Here is an 18,532-nt window from a genome sequence, read left to right on the forward strand (position 1 = left end):
GCCTAAGGTTCCATTTGACACTGTGGGGTTCTGTCAACACCTGCCATCACCCCAGCACAGAGACCCCTGAGCGCCGTTTGGGAGGCCACAGCCAGTTATTGGGATGCTTTGCTGACAAACAGGAGAGCCCCCCGCCCCATCCCGTGAGCTGGGATCTGTCCATAAAGCCAAAGTCCTGCCCCCCGCAGTCAGCAGAGGGAGCCCTGCCACCCCAGAGGGCATCTAATCCTCACCCGCTTGTTTCCAGAGTAACATTCGGTGTCCGCCCACAAGCTCCCAGCGAGTGCGAGGACCCGGTGCAGTCTCCCCCCTCCCCACACACAGACTCGCACCCACAGACCAGATGTAAAGTCATTTATTGAGGCAATGTCTCAAGATGCGCATTTCCAGCCCCATCTCCTTACATGGGCTTGGGGGGAGGTCTCGGGGCAGCGCCCTAGAGGGGAAGAGAAAGGAGAACGTTAGGACACATTCAGCCGACGGCTCAGTGCTCTGACTCCAGGCAGGGAAAGAGGAACCGCCAGACTGGAGCGGACCCGAGATCCATCTACCTCACCACCCGTCTCTGATGGTGGCCAAAACCAAATGCTCCAGAGGAAGGTGGAAGAACCCAGCAGTGGGAAGACATGCAGGACGTGTCACACGTGATAACGACCTATCCCTGTTACCCACATGGGCCAATCCCCTTGGTCCCTGCTCCCCTCACTACACGTTCACTAGTGTCCCAAGCACAGGGGGCTTCTCCTCTGAAGAGACTATTCCACAGAGAGTCACCGGCCTCAGGTGCGAGTCAATTCCGGCTCCTCACGGCTTGCTAGCATGCCTCGGCGGGCAGCTCTGATCATTGCCCTGCAGAGCAATGGGGTGGACACCGAGTCACTGGCATGGAGGGTGAATGGGGGACTCTGGTGTGGGAGGCGCCACCATCTCTGGCAGAGAAGAGTTTGCAGGGGGTTGGCAGGAGTCCCTGAGCCACAGGGGGATGGGAATTGGGGGAGGAACAGAGGGATGCAATGAGCTCCGAAGTGCCCGCCCTTGGCCTGCCAGGCTGGAGAGATCTGTGCACAATACGTACTGCGGGCCTGAACCTGGGCGGAGGGGTACGGTCCTTCCGGGCCTCCCGGGAACGGTTCCTCACCACCTTGCTGTGGATGGCGCAGCTGACGCAGTAATGCAGCTTCACATACAGCTTGGGCAGCACGTACGCTGGGGAGATGGGAGAGGCGTAAATCAGCAGCCAGAAGCCGCAGCTTCCCCAGTTCCATTCCAGCTACAGAGGGATCGGTTAGTGTCGCCCCAGCCCCAGGCGAGCCAAACTGCGAGCTAGGATGCCGGAGAGCCGACGGTGGAGCCAGAGATTACACACAGGGCAGACACGCTCAGAGCAAGGCCCTGCCGGAGCGCTGCATGACAGGACATGCAGTGACGGTGGGCTCAGCTCCTTAGTCAAGGTAACGCTGCTACAGTCTGCTCATTCCATGCCCCCCAGGTGCGTCCTGGAGCACAAACCAGTCCCATTCCCGCTGCTTCCCTGCAACTGCTTTTTGGCAGGAATGCTGGACCTCCCGATGGCTCCTGGTCTGGGACTTCCACCCCAACGGGCGCCTGTCAGGGGACCAGAAGCCCCAGGCACCATTTTGCTGCAGAGGGGCCTAATGGTTAGAGCAAGCAGCCAGGACACCTGGGTTCTACATCCACCTTCGCCGCCCACCTTCTTGCAGCTTTTGGCAAATGAGTTCAGCTCTGTCGCCGCCTCCTCCCCAGCATAACGAGGGTGAGACCACTTTACCCAGCTAGACGGGCAACAAAGTGCTCTGGGGCCCTCGCCAAGAGGCAGAGTCTCATTCATCTGCAGAGCGCTTAACTGCTCCACTAGCACGCGGCCAGCTCAGCACGTAGCCTCAGCCCCGGGCCGGGAGACACGCCAACGTCACACAAGCTCGGGCGTCTCTTCACTGTCATGTTATGTTTGATTGAGTTAAGAGGGACAACCCTTCTCCATCCACGCCCTATGGTATTCATCTGGCCTCCACCCCTGCAGTGTGCGAGTACCTCACCCCCTGGACTGTATTTAACCCCTCACGCCGCTGGGAGGCGGGCGCTGCGACTGTCCCCATTGTACAGATAAGCAAACTGAGGAAGTGGAACCAGGTCTCCAGCTGGTGCCCGAACTCCTGGACTGTCCCTGGTAACACAGGCTGCAGCTGGGGCTGGCCCCGCTCCCCAGCGGCACGACACACCCCCCGGCCCCGCACCGGCCCCCCAGGGGCTCACAATCGAAGACGCTGGCTTCGGAGATGTCCCGGACTGCGGCGGCCTCCACGATGTTCCGGATGACGAACTTCTTGATGGCCTTGTCCTTGGGGACGCAGCGGGCGCAGTTGGTGCAGCGGATGGGCTGGACGTGCCCGCGGCCCTTCTTGGCGCGCCCGTTGTTCCGCCTCTTCTTGGTCTGGGGGGGGGGGGGGGAAGAAATGGGGTCAGAGGCGCTGGGGGGGGGGGGGGAGGGAGCAGAGCCAGGGCTACACACAAGTCTTCCCCCCCCCCCCGAGCGTGCCCCCCCCCCCAGCTCCCGGGGCCGGCGCAGGGGCCCGCCCCAGGGGCCTGCGGGGCTGCGATCGGATCTGGGCCCTGCAGCCGAGGGGGGCTGGGAACTCGCCCCTCCGCCCAGGGACAGACCCCCCCCGGCCCCTCCCCCTCGCTGGCCCCCCCCGGCCCCTCCCCCTCGCTGGCCCCCCCCCGGCCCGTGACCCCCCGCCCCTCCCCCTCTCGATGGGCCCCCCCGGTCCGTGACCCCCCCCGCGCCCCTCGCTGGGCCCCCCCGGCCCCTCCCCCTCTCGCTGCGCCCCGCGCCCCCCCGGCCCGTGACCCCCCCACCCGGCTCCCCGCCTCGCGCCGCCGCCGCTCACCATCTTGGAACAGACGAGGCGAAAGAGGATCCAGCCGCCGCGCCGAACCCTTATATAGTCCTCCGCCCGTCCCGGAAGTGCCTCCGCCAGGGGAGCGGGAGCCCGGAGAGGCCACGAGACCCCCCGTCCGGCCTCACGTCCCTTCCGCCCCCTTCCCTTCCGCGGAGCAGGGGCTCCGGATCCCTGCGGGCGCGGAGGAAGCCGGGACCGGCTCTTCAGAACTCGGGAGGGGACTATTTTTATGCCTTGGCGAAGGGATCATACGTCACGTACAAGAATATTCGAATCCCAGCATGCACCGCGGAGGCGGCTAGGCCCGGGCCGCTCGCAGGCACGTGGGGGCGATGCATGCTGGGATCTGTAGTCCTCTTTGCCCAGGAGGGCCCATTGCATGCTGGGACATGTAGTCCCCGTGGGGCCGCATGGCCCAGGCGCTGAGCCGCAGGAGGAAGGTGGGGAGTGGAGTGCGGTGGGTCTGGGGACCCAGGAGTCCTGGCTGGCTCCCCGCTCTAACGCACCAGCCCCCACTCCCCTCCCTGGCCAGGGAGAGAACCCAGGAGTCCTGGCTCCCAGCCGCCCCCCCCCCAAACCAGACCCCACTCCCCTCCCAGACCAGGGAGAGAACCCAGGAGTCCTGGCTCCCAGCTTCCCCGGCTCTACCCCACCAGACCCCACTCCCCTCCCTGGCCAGGGAGAGAACCCAGGAGTCCTGGCTCCCAGCCCCCCTCCCCCACCAGCCCCCACTCCCCTCCCAGACCAGGGAGAGAACCCAGGAGTCCTGTGCTGGCCCTTCAAATACAAAGGTGATAAAGAAACAAAAAACAAGTTCATGCCTCAGAATCCTCAAGTTACGATTTTATTGTAGCCACAAAAGCAGGAGGAAAAAGACACATCCCCCGGCCCCCACATTCAGTAAACTCCACCGGGTACCGTGACGCCGAACAACAGACCCTGGTATCGTGTGCGCCAGTTGCAGACCGAGCGAAACCTCCCTGCGCTTGCTCTGGAACGGCCCCCTCGGCGGAGACTCCGTGACATACAGACGCCCCACTGAGTCGAACCCCCCCGAGCCCTTTGTTGCTATCATGCCATCGCTGCCTGGTAGAACCGCACACAGGTTATTCATGGGCTTTGGGTTTCACACTGAAAAAGCTCAGTGCAGTCTGGCCCCTCGAAAAGGTCAGAGATCCTAATCTGCCCAGAAAGGCTGCTCTGACGTTTCTACCTGTGGTAGCGCAAAGGGGATAAACGTGTCTCACCCCTTCCCTCCCCCTCATCCCAGCAGCTCAAAGCTTCCTCCTGCTGCTACGAGAAAGATCCCAAAGGCCCCAGACCCTCATCTGAGTGAAGTCCCTTGGGCGCTCAGCGTACATCACAGGCTGGCCGCAAAAGCCTGGAAGTTACCCAGAGGGCAACCTTTACAAAATGAATCCCCCTCCAAGTAGCATTTCCCCCTCTGAGTTAAACCAGGCTACGCCAAGCCGTGGTGAAGGAGGGCGGCAGCTTGAATACGTTTTCCAGCACGTGTACAAAGTAGCGTGCTGCGACCACTGACCAGTGCTGTCTCATTGCGTCCTCGTGTTCCCCCCTCTGTCTGTCTGCAGCTGGTCTCTCTCGTCTTACACTTCCCTTGGCCCAGAGAGCTCCCAGGGATCGTCCTGTCGTCCTGTTTGTCCAGTGCCTAGCGCAAAGGCTGGGTGTGTCACTAGGCCCTCCAGTAATATAAATAATACAGATGGCCAAGCACTGCGCCTACAGTGATACCGACGCCGATGGCTAGATGAAAAAACATCCGTGATTAGACTGAGGGGGGAGTGCTCTGGCACGGCCCTGTTAGCCCCTCGCTGTGCGTTTCCAACACACCATCAATGTACTGCAGGCTAATGAATAGGGCACTCGAGCAGAACTCAGAAAACCTGGGCTCTGACACTCTGCGACTAGGGTGACCAGATGTCCCCATTTTACAGGGACAGTCCCAATGTTTGGGTCTTTTTCTTATATAGGCACCTATTACCCCCACCCCCGTCCCGATTTTTCACACTTGCTGTCTGGTCACCTTACTCTGCGACTGACCTGCTGTTTGACCCCACAGATCTCTGTCTGGTCTCTTTCGACTGTAAGCTCTGGAGGTCCCGGTGTTTGTACAGCACCTGGAACAATGGCAGCTACAAGCACTCCCCTGGGACAGAATTAACTTCCTCGGTACCAGCATTTCCAGCTGAGGGTCTGAAGAGCCTCAAGGGGCCTGGGAAGTAGCAATGAAGAAACGAGCACCGAGGGGAGAAAATCACCTGCCCCGATCACACACGCCGAGCAGGAAGCAGAGCCCATCTACACTGCACCGAGCCTCAAAGACCAGGTCAATTGCCCGGGGCTCCCAGGGGTCAGGCTCCAGGCTAAATATGGCAGCGCAGACATTCGGGCTAGGGCTGGAGTCCAGGCCGAGACCCTTCCCCGTTGCAGGGTCTCTCAGCCCAAGCCTGAATATCGACACTGCACGATTTTAGCCCCGCAGCCTGAGCCCAAGGCGACTGAGCAGGGCCTTTTCCGGCAATATAGACACCCCACCGAGAGCCAGACGGACCTTCCAGAGCTGGAACCAAATTCAGAAGTGGGGAGGAAGTCGCTGTCGTTCCATTCACGTCGAGGGGGTTGCCTGAGTTTGGAGTCTAGAACGCGGAACTGGTCCTGGTAAGAGCACGGGAACCCATCTCGAAGGAGCGCGCTCTGGGGAGGCCAGGCGAGGCCTTTCATTACCACCCGCCTCTGGCTCAGCTACACTGCAGAACAACATTCCCAGGACCTCAGCTGGAATCCCGGGGGACTCCATCGGGGAGAGATCTTCATGGCCCGGAGCCTCCCTCCCCTCTGGGGCTCCTGTTCCAATTCTAGCTCCCTGCTTTCAGCGGAGGTCAGAGATGCCCCCTGGTCTGGCCTGGCCTCCATTCAGAGCCACTCCGGGAACGGTGACCTGTTTCGCGGGTGTGGAATGGAGCGGGGAGGGAAGAGGATGCAATCCACACTAGTCTGGCTCAGCAAACCTCCAGGCTGAGAGGAGTGGCAGGTCCTAGTCGAATATCCAGGCCCTGGTGAACTGGTGTCCGTATTACAGATATACCCCATGCAGTTGGACCCCTGCTGGCAACCTGAGCAGAGAGGCCGAAGATTGATGGGGCTGTGGTGACCAAATTTCCCTCTTCGCCCTAGAGATGGCCCTGCGTGGCAGGGTTGGGCTGAGCGGTAAAGAAATTAGGCCCTGTTCTCATTTACTCTCCAGTCCCTTTAAGCTGCTCTGACAGTGTCAAGGGGTCTTAAAATGGGAAGAAATGCCCCCCCACCCCCTCCCAAGAACTGCTCCTGCCCTAAAGGACCCTCCACCAGCTTGTGCAGAGATGGCATCAAGGCTCTGGAGCGGCCCCTGCTCCCAGCGGAGGGGGTGGATTGGGACATGGTTGGAGAATGCAGTTACAGCTATTCTCGGATACCCAGAGGCCACAAGGATCAGTGGGAAGTAGAGCACTAGTTAGAGCAGCCCCAAGGCTGCTCTACCTTACACTATGTGCCAGTTAGGACTCTGCAAGACCCCACAATACCGGGAGCTCGTGAGTGAGTTCTAGGGCTCTCTCCCACAAACCTCCTTCCTCTTCAGGAACGAAGTAACAATCAGCCGCTCTGAATCAGACTGTACCTGTTTTTGGGACTCATGTCCAGGGCCGTCAATCTGGCATCTTTCCCCAGCATGTTGCCTCTCTCAGGTTCAGCTGTTTCAATTCCTTCCTCCCCTAGAGGGTCCTCACCCCTTGCCCCTTTTAATCGTAGCTGTAACAGACGCAGCCTTGGCAGCCTCAAATCAACAAGATAGAAATAGGGCTGTGAGCAAGGTTACTCGAGTGCCGTTCAAGACAGACACACCAATTGTTTGTCACGACGTCTCCCCATCCGTGAGCTATTGCGGTGTAGCACTTGGGCCGGCAAGCAGCAAGGCTGGGGTAACAATAACCCAGGCACAATGAGAAACAAGTGACAAAGGATTCTTTGCTTTTCAGCTTGGCAACCATTCTGTTCAGATGTGCATACGCACACGCACTCTCTCTCTGCTCTCCCTGGGAAGTGTCTGAACCCGGGGTTTGTCATGCAGGGGAACTGACCAACACAACCAGAGCAGAATAATGATTCCCAAATAGTTCCGCCCACTAGTCAGTTTCCCTGCGGACAAGTCCTTAGCTGAGCTGGTTGGAACATTGTCCATGGAATGGTTTCTCATGGCAGTATGCTGCTTCGAAGCGGAAACATTTCCAGGGCTGGAGCATTTTGATGGGAAGGCTTCTGAGGTCCGGGGTGGACTCGTCAGTCGCTTCCAAAGAGAGACCCCTGAAATGCAAACCTGAACAACTCAGTCCAAAGAAGGGTATTTCGAGACAATTCCATTTGGGGGGGGGGGAGAGAAACTTTTGAAAGGTTTTGGTTTCGCTCCGACACAAAAAGAAAAAAATTCCAACCCTTGGAAATTCTCGCAAACTGGAATCATCCTTCTCCAGCCAGCTTTAGTCTTGTAACTAAGACTCTGGAAAGCTGGCTTTCGTTCCCAGCTCTGCCAGACTTGGGCAAGCCGGGGTCATGATCCCTATGTTACAGACGGGGGAAACCACTTCCCTCTGTCACAGGCGGTCGGGAGGATAGATGGTGCTGGGTTTGTGAGGTGTTCCTGAGGATGGGGACATCTTTGGGCAAACCATGCTCCAGAAGCCATGACGTTTGAGCAGGAAGAGGCCTGGGGCATTAAATTACTCATGTTTATTTATAACAGACTTTCAGCCAGTACAGTACAAAACTTACAGTAGTATATCTCCATTACACAAATATTTACTTACAATATATTACAGATACAAAAAGCTTTTGCGGTAAGAGAGAGTTTTGTTGTTGAAAAGCGAGTCTAACCTCACAAAAAAGGGAAAAAAACCCGAAGACAACAGCAAATCCATTAACGATATACAAATGAAAACTCGTTAGAAAGGAAGGAGGAGGAGTCGGAGCTGGAAGAGGGTTGGGGTATTGCACATCATATTTTTTGTTCTTCATACATCTGATTAAAAAATATATATATATTTACACAAGTAAAGCGACCTGGAGTTTTACAAAATTCCTACATTTGTTTTAGACTCTTTACAGGTAAAAGAAAAAAGATGCGGAAAAAAGGTGTTTATAAATTTCAGAACTTCCCTTTCCCTTTGTTTAAAAAACACCCCCCCCCTTTGAATATTGTGTTGGTTTTACCTTTTGAAAAGGGGAACGGGAGGCATGGGGGGGTTGTGGGGCTCTTCATACTTATTCACAGTCTACTGGGGATAACAGTCAGGTCAAGCTTAGCTGAATTTCGTACCAAATCAACAATGTGACAGTGCAGCAGTTGTGGTCAGAAAGCGACCTTGGCTGTCAGGGAAGCTGAGCGGATCTGATCTGGGCAAAGGAGTTTTTACTCCCGGGAGCCCCGCAGGAACCAACTGAGCACCCGAAGGGTGATTATGTCCTGCCGTGTGCATTAACGGTCAGCAGTGCTGGTCCACCTGGGGACTTTAGAGGCTGGAGGGAGAACTAAGCCAGCCGGGTTTTCACACTGAGTGGGAGATGGTTGGTGGCACAGAAGTTGCCTTTGCAAGTCAAAAGGTGGATTTTTCGAAGTGAATCAGAGAGAACACGCAGCAGCTATAATGTCACTTTTACAAGTCTGCTTTTCAGACCACAACCGTGCTTTAAAAATCCCCCAAACGGCAGCCAACCCGGGCACCGGCTTCCCATGACGGAATTTACCAAATGCCAGTAAGAAAAGGAGACCCACGTGTCTCTCTCAGCTTGGTTTCCAGTTCTGCTCAGAGAAGACCGCTTGACATGATGTTTGTTTCCTTCTCTCTCCGCCTGCTCAGTTGCAGACAGACGGCAGGAAAAGTGCATCGTTTTTGCATGAGAACCGACAGTTTGGGGCTCTGTTGGAGAAGGCTTCTCAAAAATTACACACAATCGAGCCATTTTGCCTTTTATTGCTACCTTGTGGAAAACCAGCAGTTTCTCGCCAATTTAACAAGTGCTATCCATAACATCCAGAAAGCCTTAAAGGCCTAGCACAGTCCTGCCTGGTTTTCGTATTCACGACGTACCTAGATGGAGATTTCTGCAGTCAGATCATATGGGAAGAGAAATTATTTCTGAGCGTATTTATGAAAAGGGATTGACTCCAGATCCTGGTATTTTGAGGACTGGACCAGTGCTGAGGCAGTGACTTTGAAAAGGTCAGATCTCTCAGATCACTAGGCCTAGAACTGAATGCTCTGAAGTAACGGAATCATGTCATTCTGATTAACATCTTGCTTCTCACTTCAGTTCTGTTCAAAGCAGATGCTAGCCCAAGAACCACTAGAGTTTAAAACCCCCGTCTGCAGCTCAGGAATCCCACCTTTTGAGAGGTATAAAATATGAGGTCAGCATGTTCAAACAAGGATGACATCAGGCTCCTACCCGAATAAGTAGCTTTATGTTCAAAGGTGCTGGCACCTACAGATCTCCTGGCCTTCGACAGCAGCTGTGGGTGCTCTCCAATTCCAAATAAAAAAATAATCAGACCACTTATTTTAGAAGCTTAAGGATTGGGGTTTTCAAACACGTTTGAAGACATGAAGTGCCCAACTCCCAGAGAAAGTCAATGAGAGTTAGGTGCCTTTTGAAAAATCCCAGTCCAAATGTGGAGGTCAGTGCTCAATTTTAGTCTCAATCTAACTTTGGTCACTCTCCGGAATGACTGATAAAACCCGGCTCTCTTTGGCACTTCAGCTGGAAGATGGTGATCAGAATGCCAGGATGTTATGGTCTGTTTTCTCGTGGTCTGCCAGGGCTCAATACAGTACAAAATGCTTTCTGAGCCAGTCAAACATTTCACAACCACTTCTGGAGGAGAGACCAGAAAGGAATAAGCAAGTTTGCACCACAGCAGTTAGATTTATACACTGGGAAGGGGGGTGGAGAATGTCTGCTAGGGAACTTTCCTAACCTCCTTGAACGGTCATCGCAGCAGACACGACAGGCCTTTCTGCCCAAGCCGGTTTGTGCCGCCAACGGGCTTCTGAAAAAAAAACGGCTCAGCGGTTTCGTTTCACATCTGGATACACAAACACCGTCAACAGAAAAGCAAGAAGAAGAAAAGAAAGAGCAGCGAGCGTTGCCGCTTGTGAGGTGGTTCTGTTTGTTTTAGTAGAAAAAGAACAAGCCTTTGGTTTAAACCTCAAGGGAGCAGTTTGTTGGGCTGCTGTTGAGTGATTATTTTTATGCATCGTGGGCCTTGGTATAAAGCAGGGATCCCTCCCCTCACGCCCCCAAGTTATGGCCCCTGGAACACAGCCAGGCTCTGGGGTCCCCCCCACCCTGTTTCCGATGGGCAGCGTTATCTAAGACAGAGCCGTGGGGTTAATTGACACTGGCCTACTGACCAATTTATGGGGGAAGGGGACTGCACATCCCCCCACCCCTTTTGCACATAGTGGCCTGGTGTAACTCTCACGCCCCTTGCAAGTGCAAGTACCGTCAGGATCCCAGCTGCAGGGGATGGGGAGCGGGTTTGCTATAAAAATAAAATAATGGTGGAGGCTGCCTGCTTCTCTGCCGCCTCTCTGGAGCAGGTGAAAGCCTGTCCATTGGCTACTCCCGCTCGTTGTCCACGGACTGAATGGACTGTTTTCAAATCCCTCTCCCAGTAGTTCTAGGATTCTGGGGACCTCCCCCCTCATGATTTTGGGGGTTTCCATTGACATGATTTCCTGCTCATCCCCTTACTCCGGGAAGCAGCAGCCCCACAGATCCTGCTGGTTTTGCAAGTCCCAGAAGCCAGCAGTCACCCTTCCCCATTTCTTGGATGTTTCCCTACAGTAACCAAGCAAGCTCCCGGTCAAGTCCCTCGCCCAGGGGGCTTGAGCACCTCCCAGTAGTTAGCAGTCTGCTGGGGCAGACGCAACTCTCAACAGAAGCCACTTCTCTGATGCAGCAAATCCCCCACCCCCCAGACTCACACATTTAACACATCACTCTAAAGACACAATCTGCTTACGCGCAAGTGCTAGAGACACAACGTCCACATCTCTCTGCTGTGCCACGCAGCATCACAACTACCTGTGGGGCAAAACGACCCCAACCCAACCCAACAACAAGCTTTCGCATTGAAAGTGCAGCTCTTTAGGGCTTATGCAACTGACCCAAGTCCTCTGTGCAAATAAGAGCCAGACACGTGCTCCCCGGGAAGCTACGGACTCCGACGGCAAAGTGCCCAGTGGCGGCCCCTGGGGAAAGCTGCCGAAGAGGAAGAAACTCTTCAACCATGCAGCACAGCATGAAGCGACGGGATTGGGGTTCCTAGGGGCTGACCTGTTTAACGACCGTCCTTCCTTCCCTGGATACTGGCCCCAGCAACAGTTCCCTAGGTGACACTACCAAAGTCCTCGTGGGATCAGGTCCAGGGTTCAGCAGGCAGAGGGGTCACCGCTATGCTTGCTAAAGGAAGCAAAGTGCTTTGGGGGAGCGGGAGTCAGTGACAGGTGCCTAATCCAGGACTGAGGCCTACACCTGTTTCTTACTCACGCTTACCAGGCTACTCAAGAGCTGACCCCGGGCGCTGACCAGAAGGAAGCTAATTCAGCCAGTGTTCTCCTCAGCTCTCTGGGAGTGGAGGGGGCTCAACATGCCAGCAGAGGAGAACAAAGCCACCACTCAAAGCTGCTTGCTATCCTCCTGGCTAAAGTACTTTCAGCTCCTCACGGGCACAGCTGGATCCCACCCAGATCCTCCAAGCCTTTACCCTCCTACCTCTGATCTGAGACGCAGTTTGTACTTAAAAGCCATGAGCGTCGGAGCCCTGGCAAGCGGCCTGTACAGCTCCACCTTCCTTCAACAGGTGGCACTGTGACAGCTTCATCCTCCCCAGTTGCTCTGTGCCTCGTCCCATCCTCTCTGCCTGCTCCAGGAGACTTCATCACAAAGCCGCCTCGGGGACAGAGGGCTCCCGGGGGCACTGATCTGCGTTCCAGGCAGTTTCATGCCACAGAGATACTACCCATTAAAGCTTGGGGCGCGTTCACCCCATGGACACCCCCTGTGGCTAGCTTGTGGCTTTCCTGGCCAGGGGAGTTCTCTTCTCTTTAGCACCTAATCTGAAACTCTCGTTGCCCGACGGCAGCTTGACAGGTGGCTCAGGACTGAAACCGAAAAGAGTCAGAAGGAAGGGGCGGGGGCGAGAGGCTTAAACCATAAGACGCGTGTTCACGCGTGTGCATGTTACGTCAACATGTGCTTGAGGTTTACATGCTCCTCTCGGCAGAGAGAGAAGTAGATCAAGTCTCTGACAAAAATTCAAAGAGCTTTAGGGAGAGAGTTATAAAGAAATAAAAAGCTTAATAAATAACTAAGGGAGGACCAGGAAGGAAAAGCACAAAGAATGTAAAAAATCCATTAACAATATTTAAATAACTCCGTTTATAAAAAGGCAAATCGTTAAGAGCTCCCCTCGTGATTTTTTTTTTTTAATTATTGATTTTTTTTTTTAAATATTTTGTAGCCAAAGTCAGTGCAAAGGAGTATAAAAGAAAAACAGGTCCATGCCCAACGGGAGGGGGCGGAGCTAGAGCCAGGGGGAGGAGTCACGGGGCGATCAGGGCGAAGGGGTAGGATTGAGTTAGCCTACACTTTGTGCTCGCCCCGCACTATATGGGAGGAGAATTCGTACCGATCCTGGCTGTGGTAGCCACAGATGTTGCACTCGAAAGGGTCTCTGAAGCCGTGGCAGCCCATGTGGATGGTGAACATCACGTGGTCCAGGAAGAGGATCCGGCAGTGCTCGCACTTGAAGGCTTTCACCTGCTCCCCCTCCTCGTTCACCACCCGCAGGACGTCTTTGGCTGAGCTGGGGGTTGTGCGGGCAGCGGGGGTGCCCTCCTGCAGCTTGGGGTCCTCTTTGGCGTAGGCTGGGCTCTGCCGGCTGCTGGCGCAGGTCCTCTCTTCGTGGTTGCTCTCCGTGTCTGTGGAATCCTGGCAGCCGTTGCTGGGCGACACGCCCTGCTCGCGCCCCCGGTACACGATCTGCGCCCCCTCGGGAATGTCCTCGTGGCCTTCAGCGGCTTCTCGGCTCCCCGGGATTTCCAGCCGGCCCGGGATGGGCTGGATCTGGGTGTAGACGGAGCTGATCACAGGCGTGAGCTCCGAGATGCAGTTTGTGGAGGGGAGGCGGAGGGGGCGCAGGTGCTCGGCTCCCACAAATGACAGCGAGCTGCCGTAACTGGGGTCGATGGGGTGGTGGGTGCCCACCAGCTCCACGTCCTTCTCGAAGCTGGAGTTCACATCGAAGGAGAGGTCGGAGAGGTTGAATCGCATCTGCTTCTCCCCTGGGGGCAAGGAGCAAGGGGTCAGAACCTGGGGCAAGCCCCACACGCTCCGCAGAGATGAGCTCCGCTCTGCACGGCTCAGCCTGTGATCCCGTCACACGGCAACCCACGCAGGCCTGGGCCTCGGCACTGTCCAGCTGCAGTGACTCAACAGTAGCGCTACTACCCCAGGATGGGGCCAGGGAAGCCAGGTGTGCAGGGGAGGGGGGGGTCAGCAGGGGGCGCTCTCCCCTCTTACAGTAGGATCAGGGCCCTGCTGCGCACGCTGACCGCAGTGTCTCAGCGTGGTTGGGTGCTGCTGGGGGCACAGACTTCCCAGCGAAGGTCCCTGGTCAGCCCTCGGAATTACACCCAATTCCTCCCAAACGCCCCCGGCAGTTTTGAATGGAGGAGAGGTTCTAAGCTGCCCCCTTCTGAACACCGCTGTGGTCCCAGTGCAGAAAGGTGCCACGTTACCCCACCCCAAAGGTGACTGCATTTCGGGGAGGTGAAGGATCCCTGTCTGTGCAGGGCCTGCAGGATGAAAGCGCTGGGTAAGGTCAGTGGCGTTCGTACATACAGGGCTGTAGCACATTCAGGGGGCCCCGCAGAGGCGGTCAGTTCCTTCACGTAGGGCCAAGGAACTGCTGCTGCCAACCCCTCCCTCACCTCTCCCTCTGCTCTTCCCGGGAAGCAAGGGGGAGCCCCTTACCCACAAATTTCTGAGGTGTGGAGCGTTTCCGTTTGGTGAGGCTGTTCGCCAGCCGGTCGATAAACGTCGGCCGATCGGATGAGGGGTGAAGCAGAGAATCCGGGACCATCTCCAGGTCTCGCATCTCATCGCCTGCCAAGACAAGGGAAACCCATGTAGCCAATACCCGATGCGGGAGAGGCGAACAGGACTGGGGAGATCGCTTCCACTCCCCGCGCTGGAGGCGGGGCAGGTGAAGAGTGGGGCACACGGTCACACCTCTCCTTTTATCCACTGGGGGAAGGTCCATTGTCCCTGGCTCAGTCTGGAAGCCAAAAGCTTACCCACTTCTTCCACAGATCAGTCCTCCAATGGCACCACCAGCAACCCCACCACACGCTCCTTTGCCTGAGCAGCCCTCCCCGCTTGGCACTGGAACCGCTCTGGGGAAGGGACTCTCTCTCTGTCGGTGCTTTAAGCATCCCCTGCAGCCACAGTGCTAGAGAAGCGTTCATGGCAGGAGAGGCGTCTCCACCCCCGCCGGCAACCTGTCGCTCTCACCGCTGCTGGCGAGGGTGCTTTTGCCACTGCTACTCGGGGCTGCGATCAGCCAATTCAAGCGTTATTGACTATCGCCCTCAGCTGACGTACCAGGGACTGGCATGACCCTTGGTTCTACAACTCCCCCCTTGCCCTGCAGGGAGACCCACTCCCAAGCGGAGACCCTGCTACTGCCAACCGCGTCTGCGCGGACAGTGCTTCGACGGCGCGGCAGCAAACCCTCGGAGATGGATGGCTGCAGGCTGTTGGGGAAGAAAGGGCATGAGGTGCTCCTCAACTTGCCTTCTCCTGCCGGCCTCTCCAGAGTGCCAGGTGCCAACTTGGCATCTGACTCACACTTGGTGTTGTGTTTAATTTGGATTGTAAAGGCCTCAGCAGAGCCCTTCCCTTCCTATGGCTGTGAAGTCCCACCTATGTCTCTGGCAGCCTAGAAACAATAATGATAGTGCAGAAAATTGGAACTACAGTCTCAGACCAACTGGCCTTTTCGCTAACATCCAGTGTAGTGTCACATCTGCCCTGTCTCCAGGGGATTCTCCTGCCCTGGAGGTCTGCAAAGAGAAAGCTTCACCGTAAGCCGGCTGCTCCGCCGCGGCAGCGCGGCAGCCAGGTTAGGCTTTGCTAGCAGGGCGGGGCTTTATGATCCTTAGGGTTGATTTTTCCTTTGAACCAAGGTGCAGATGGTGGCACTAGCCAGCTCTTACGAGCTGAGCACAAGTTTCAGTTCCACAGAGCTGACGGAGAGGCACAGAAAGCGTGCGAGAGACACGCCCACAATGCCAGGCCTGTCCCACTGGGCAGGTTGGCGTGCTGGGGACCGGCGTGCAGAGGTTCCATTTTGGCCCAAGGTGATCTCCTGACCACGGAGGTGCTATTTTGGGAGCTGGAGGTGCTTTACACACCGCTGGAGATTGTTAGATTTCAGAGCAGTTAGTTTGGTGCTGATCAGTTTGGAGATGATCCATTTGTTCGCAAGACCCCTGCTTTGTAAGGTTCAATCCTTTGCTTACTAAGCATCAGCTGTAATAGAGCCTAGGAACGGCCATACTGGGTGAGAGCAATGGTCTGTCTAGCCCAGTGTCCTGTCTTCCGAGAGTGGCCAATGCCAGGTGCCCCAGAGGGAATGAACAGAACAGGGGAATCATCGCGGGATCCATCCCCTGTCGCAAAGAGAGGCTAGAGCATGGTTCTGCATAGTAAAGTTTTGTTTGTTAATGGGAAGTGCTCTAAGGGGTTTTCTCCTAATAGAATTAGTTATAAAAAGGTATACGGTTATGCTGCAAGCGATCGACTGTACCAAATGACAGGCTCTGGGTAAGCGGATATTCATAACGAGGGAATACTTCGCTCTTCCTTGGTCCCTTAGCACCTTCTATCCCAGGGTCTCCAGAGCATTACGCCCTCCCGCTTCCAAGAGCCGTTATCCCATTTCATCGGTGGGGAAAAGAAATGGGAAGTGACATGTCCCAATGTGACATAATCTAGTGTCAGTGGTGGAGCTGGGAACAGAACCCCGGAGTCCACACTCCCAATTTTCTACTCTAACTGCTAGTCCACATGCCCTTTCAGAGCCAGGAAGAGAAGCCAGAAGTCCTGACTCTCCCCCCTGCTCTAAGCACCAGATGTCCCAGCAGGTGCCTGGGACTAGCCAGTTCCTGGACACGTACTGACCTTGCTGGCTGGCCAGCGACTGCTGCTCAGTGTTCAGACTCTGCAGATAGTTGTGGCACCGCTCCTTGTGCTCCTCCAGCGTGCTCTGCTGCTTGTAGCTCCGGCCGCAGTAGTTGCATTTGTAGGGCTTGCCGACTGTGGGGGAGGAGACTGGAAAAAATGAAAAAACAGATCCTGGCCATCAAAACACATATTACACTGAAACCCAGCTATTACCCGGAAGCCGTCACAGCTACGTGCAGGCCAGCCACATGCGTGCAGCAACTCAGAGGGGTTAAGGGCGTAACACGGCTGGGATCGAAGCAGGTGGATTTGCCAAGGAGCCGGTATTGATGTGCAATGTCATTGACTAATCGAAGCACCTCTTGGCGTTTGATGCCACAGCATGTCTGAGCTGGGCACCAAATCGGTCAGGCCCTTCTTGCAAACTCCACCTGGACCCTTCACATTTTAGTCCCATAACGGCTTTTCTAAAACACCTTTACTAATCTGTACAATGCACCAGTTAGTGTCTCATGCATGTGTCAGATTTAAAATGACGCTGTTTTGAGCCAAGAGCTGAGGAGCTGTTTCCTCTGGAATAAACGAACACGCCAGCATGCCTGGCCTAGCCCTCGCAGGAGGCAGGCAAGCTTGATCCCTTCTTTACAGAGCAGGGGACAGCGGGCCAACACAGGTAAGGTGTCTGGCTGAAGACTGCAGCAATCCGTGACGAGTTAGGAACTCGAACCCAGGCCACTCAGCCGGCTCTAGTCATTGGGCGAACGGCCTTTCCAGAGCCAGGATCGGAACCCAGGAGGTCTGCCCCCCCGGCTCCTTCACCTCATCCCAAACACAATGTCACTGATCTCACTCCCCCTTGTTGAAGGGTTCTCTCCTCCCAAGCAGTCTTCGCACAGCAACAAGGCGTCAGCTGCTTCTAGATTTTGAAAGGGGAGGGGAAGGTTTGAGCTTGTGGGATGCGGATTCAGGACGCCAGCCTCCTCTGACTCGTCCTCTCTCTCACACCTGCCCAGCCGCACTGTCCTGCCCCTCTGGCGTAAGTGTGGCTGGTCTGCAGGATTGGCCCCCGGAAGCCAGGGCAATATTTAAAAGTGCTGCCGCAGCCCTGCTGGAAATCCCCAATGCTTTGTCACACCCGCGCTGTGCCTGCTGCAGCTCACCACAGAACGGCCGGCTGGTTTTGTCTGGTGACGGCTTGCTGCGGAGAGCCTGTGGGCTCAAAAGCACTGGTAAGGGAAGTGCTTAGCGATGGGTCCGGAGCAGCACTCTGACCTCTGCTAATTTCCCCATTGATGGCTGATGGTTCTCTCAGGTTCGACAGACACAGCAGAGCCATGCAATGTTTTGGGCCACGCGAGCCGGGCACGTGGCAGGTTGCAGTGATGAATTAGTATGGAGCTTTTGATATGATCGTTACACCCTGCAGGGGCAGACAGCAGTCCTGGAGACCCCACACCCTGAGCATCTGATGCAGTCCGTGCAGAGGACGGGGAAGCACTTTTGCATTGTTTTAAGACAATTTGCTGCATTAGGATGGATCCTGGTGCCGAGAAGCAGCCAAGAATGGAGCTGCGTTTTGCTAGGCATTGTACAAACAGAGCAGGGGACAGTCCTTACCCGGAAGAACTCCGTCAGCACAGACAGGACAAAGGAGGATATAAACCCAAGCAGAGCAATCCATGTGATGGCGGCAAACGTCACGTGAGCTCCATTGGGGGAGGGGGCGTTCAGCAGGCCGGGATACGCTCAAGGGAATGAAAAGGGAAGGGAGAAGGGGACAGATCATGGGAGAAGGGCAGATGTGGAGTTTGTGGATGCAAATCCTGCAGGTGAACGTAATACGCCTTCTGTGACTCATTCACTCTTAGCAGCGACGCTCAAAACCTTTGATCCCCATACGCGTGAGGCACGGGCCCCGAGCTGCTCATTCCTCTCAGCCGAGAGCTCGCAAGTGGTCCATGGCAGAGGAATCTGGAAGCTGCCCAGATGCTGTACTGCTGGCGTAGTGGCAACAGAGGCTATTTATTATGTCCCTCCAGTGGGGGATTTTGGCCACCTCCTGCCCAGAGGGAGCAGTTCTGCCCCGGCAAAGAGCGGGACTCGCCAGGCTGAGGCGTCTTTTCCTACAAAGACGTTCTAGGGAGCGTGGAGCTTCCCTGAAACCCTGCCAAGGCCTTTTACACGAGTTCTAGGTAAGCGGGAGCCACCACAGTGCTCGACACGCCTGACCAGCCCTGTGCCACCACGGCAGCGTACAGTACTTGGGACCAGACTCCACTAGCGACAAGCTGCCTCCCCCGGGTCAG

General features: G+C 55.9%; 2 protein-coding genes across 4 annotated transcripts in view; both read right to left on the bottom strand.

The window, feature by feature from the left end:
* Positions 1-339: 339 nt before the first annotated feature.
* Positions 340-2,989, bottom strand: RPS26 (ribosomal protein S26). Its single transcript, XM_065419282.1, has 4 exons — positions 2,910-2,989; positions 2,275-2,452; positions 1,076-1,206; positions 340-436 (listed from the first exon to the last, which is right to left on the bottom strand). The coding sequence occupies exons 1-4, from the start codon at positions 2,910-2,912 to the stop codon at positions 401-403; spliced, it is 348 nt and encodes a 115-aa protein (XP_065275354.1). The 5' UTR covers positions 2,913-2,989; the 3' UTR covers positions 340-400.
* A 9,502-nt stretch (positions 2,990-12,491) lies between these two features.
* Positions 12,492-18,532, bottom strand: part of IKZF4 (IKAROS family zinc finger 4) — a 28,560-nt gene continuing 22,519 nt past the window's right edge. For 2 of the 3 annotated variants that reach the window (XM_065419291.1, XM_065419290.1), the window contains exons 5-7: positions 16,224-16,373; positions 14,013-14,144; positions 12,492-13,321 (exon numbers count right to left, since the gene is read on the bottom strand). In XM_065419291.1, coding sequence (XP_065275363.1) covers positions 12,621-13,321; positions 14,013-14,144; positions 16,224-16,373 — 983 coding nt within the window. In that variant the 3' untranslated portion in view covers positions 12,492-12,620. The remainder of the gene's footprint in view (positions 13,322-14,012; positions 14,145-16,223; positions 16,374-18,532) is intronic. The other variant, XM_065419292.1, reaches the window with a different exon arrangement.

The sequence above is a fragment of the Emys orbicularis genome, chromosome 19, assembly GCF_028017835.1.
Source record: "Emys orbicularis isolate rEmyOrb1 chromosome 19, rEmyOrb1.hap1, whole genome shotgun sequence".
NCBI classification, from domain to species: domain Eukaryota; kingdom Metazoa; phylum Chordata; order Testudines; family Emydidae; genus Emys; species Emys orbicularis.

Coding starts and splice junctions, on each gene's coding strand:
- RPS26 (XM_065419282.1), bottom strand. Junction 1,207..2,274: donor CGAAGCCAGCGTCTTCGATT/GTGAGCCCCTGG, acceptor CCATCTCCCCAG/CGTACGTGCTGCCCAAGCTG. Junction 437..1,075: donor CGCCCAGGTTCAGGCCCGCA/GTACGTATTGTG, acceptor CTTCCCCTCTAG/GGCGCTGCCCCGAGACCTCC.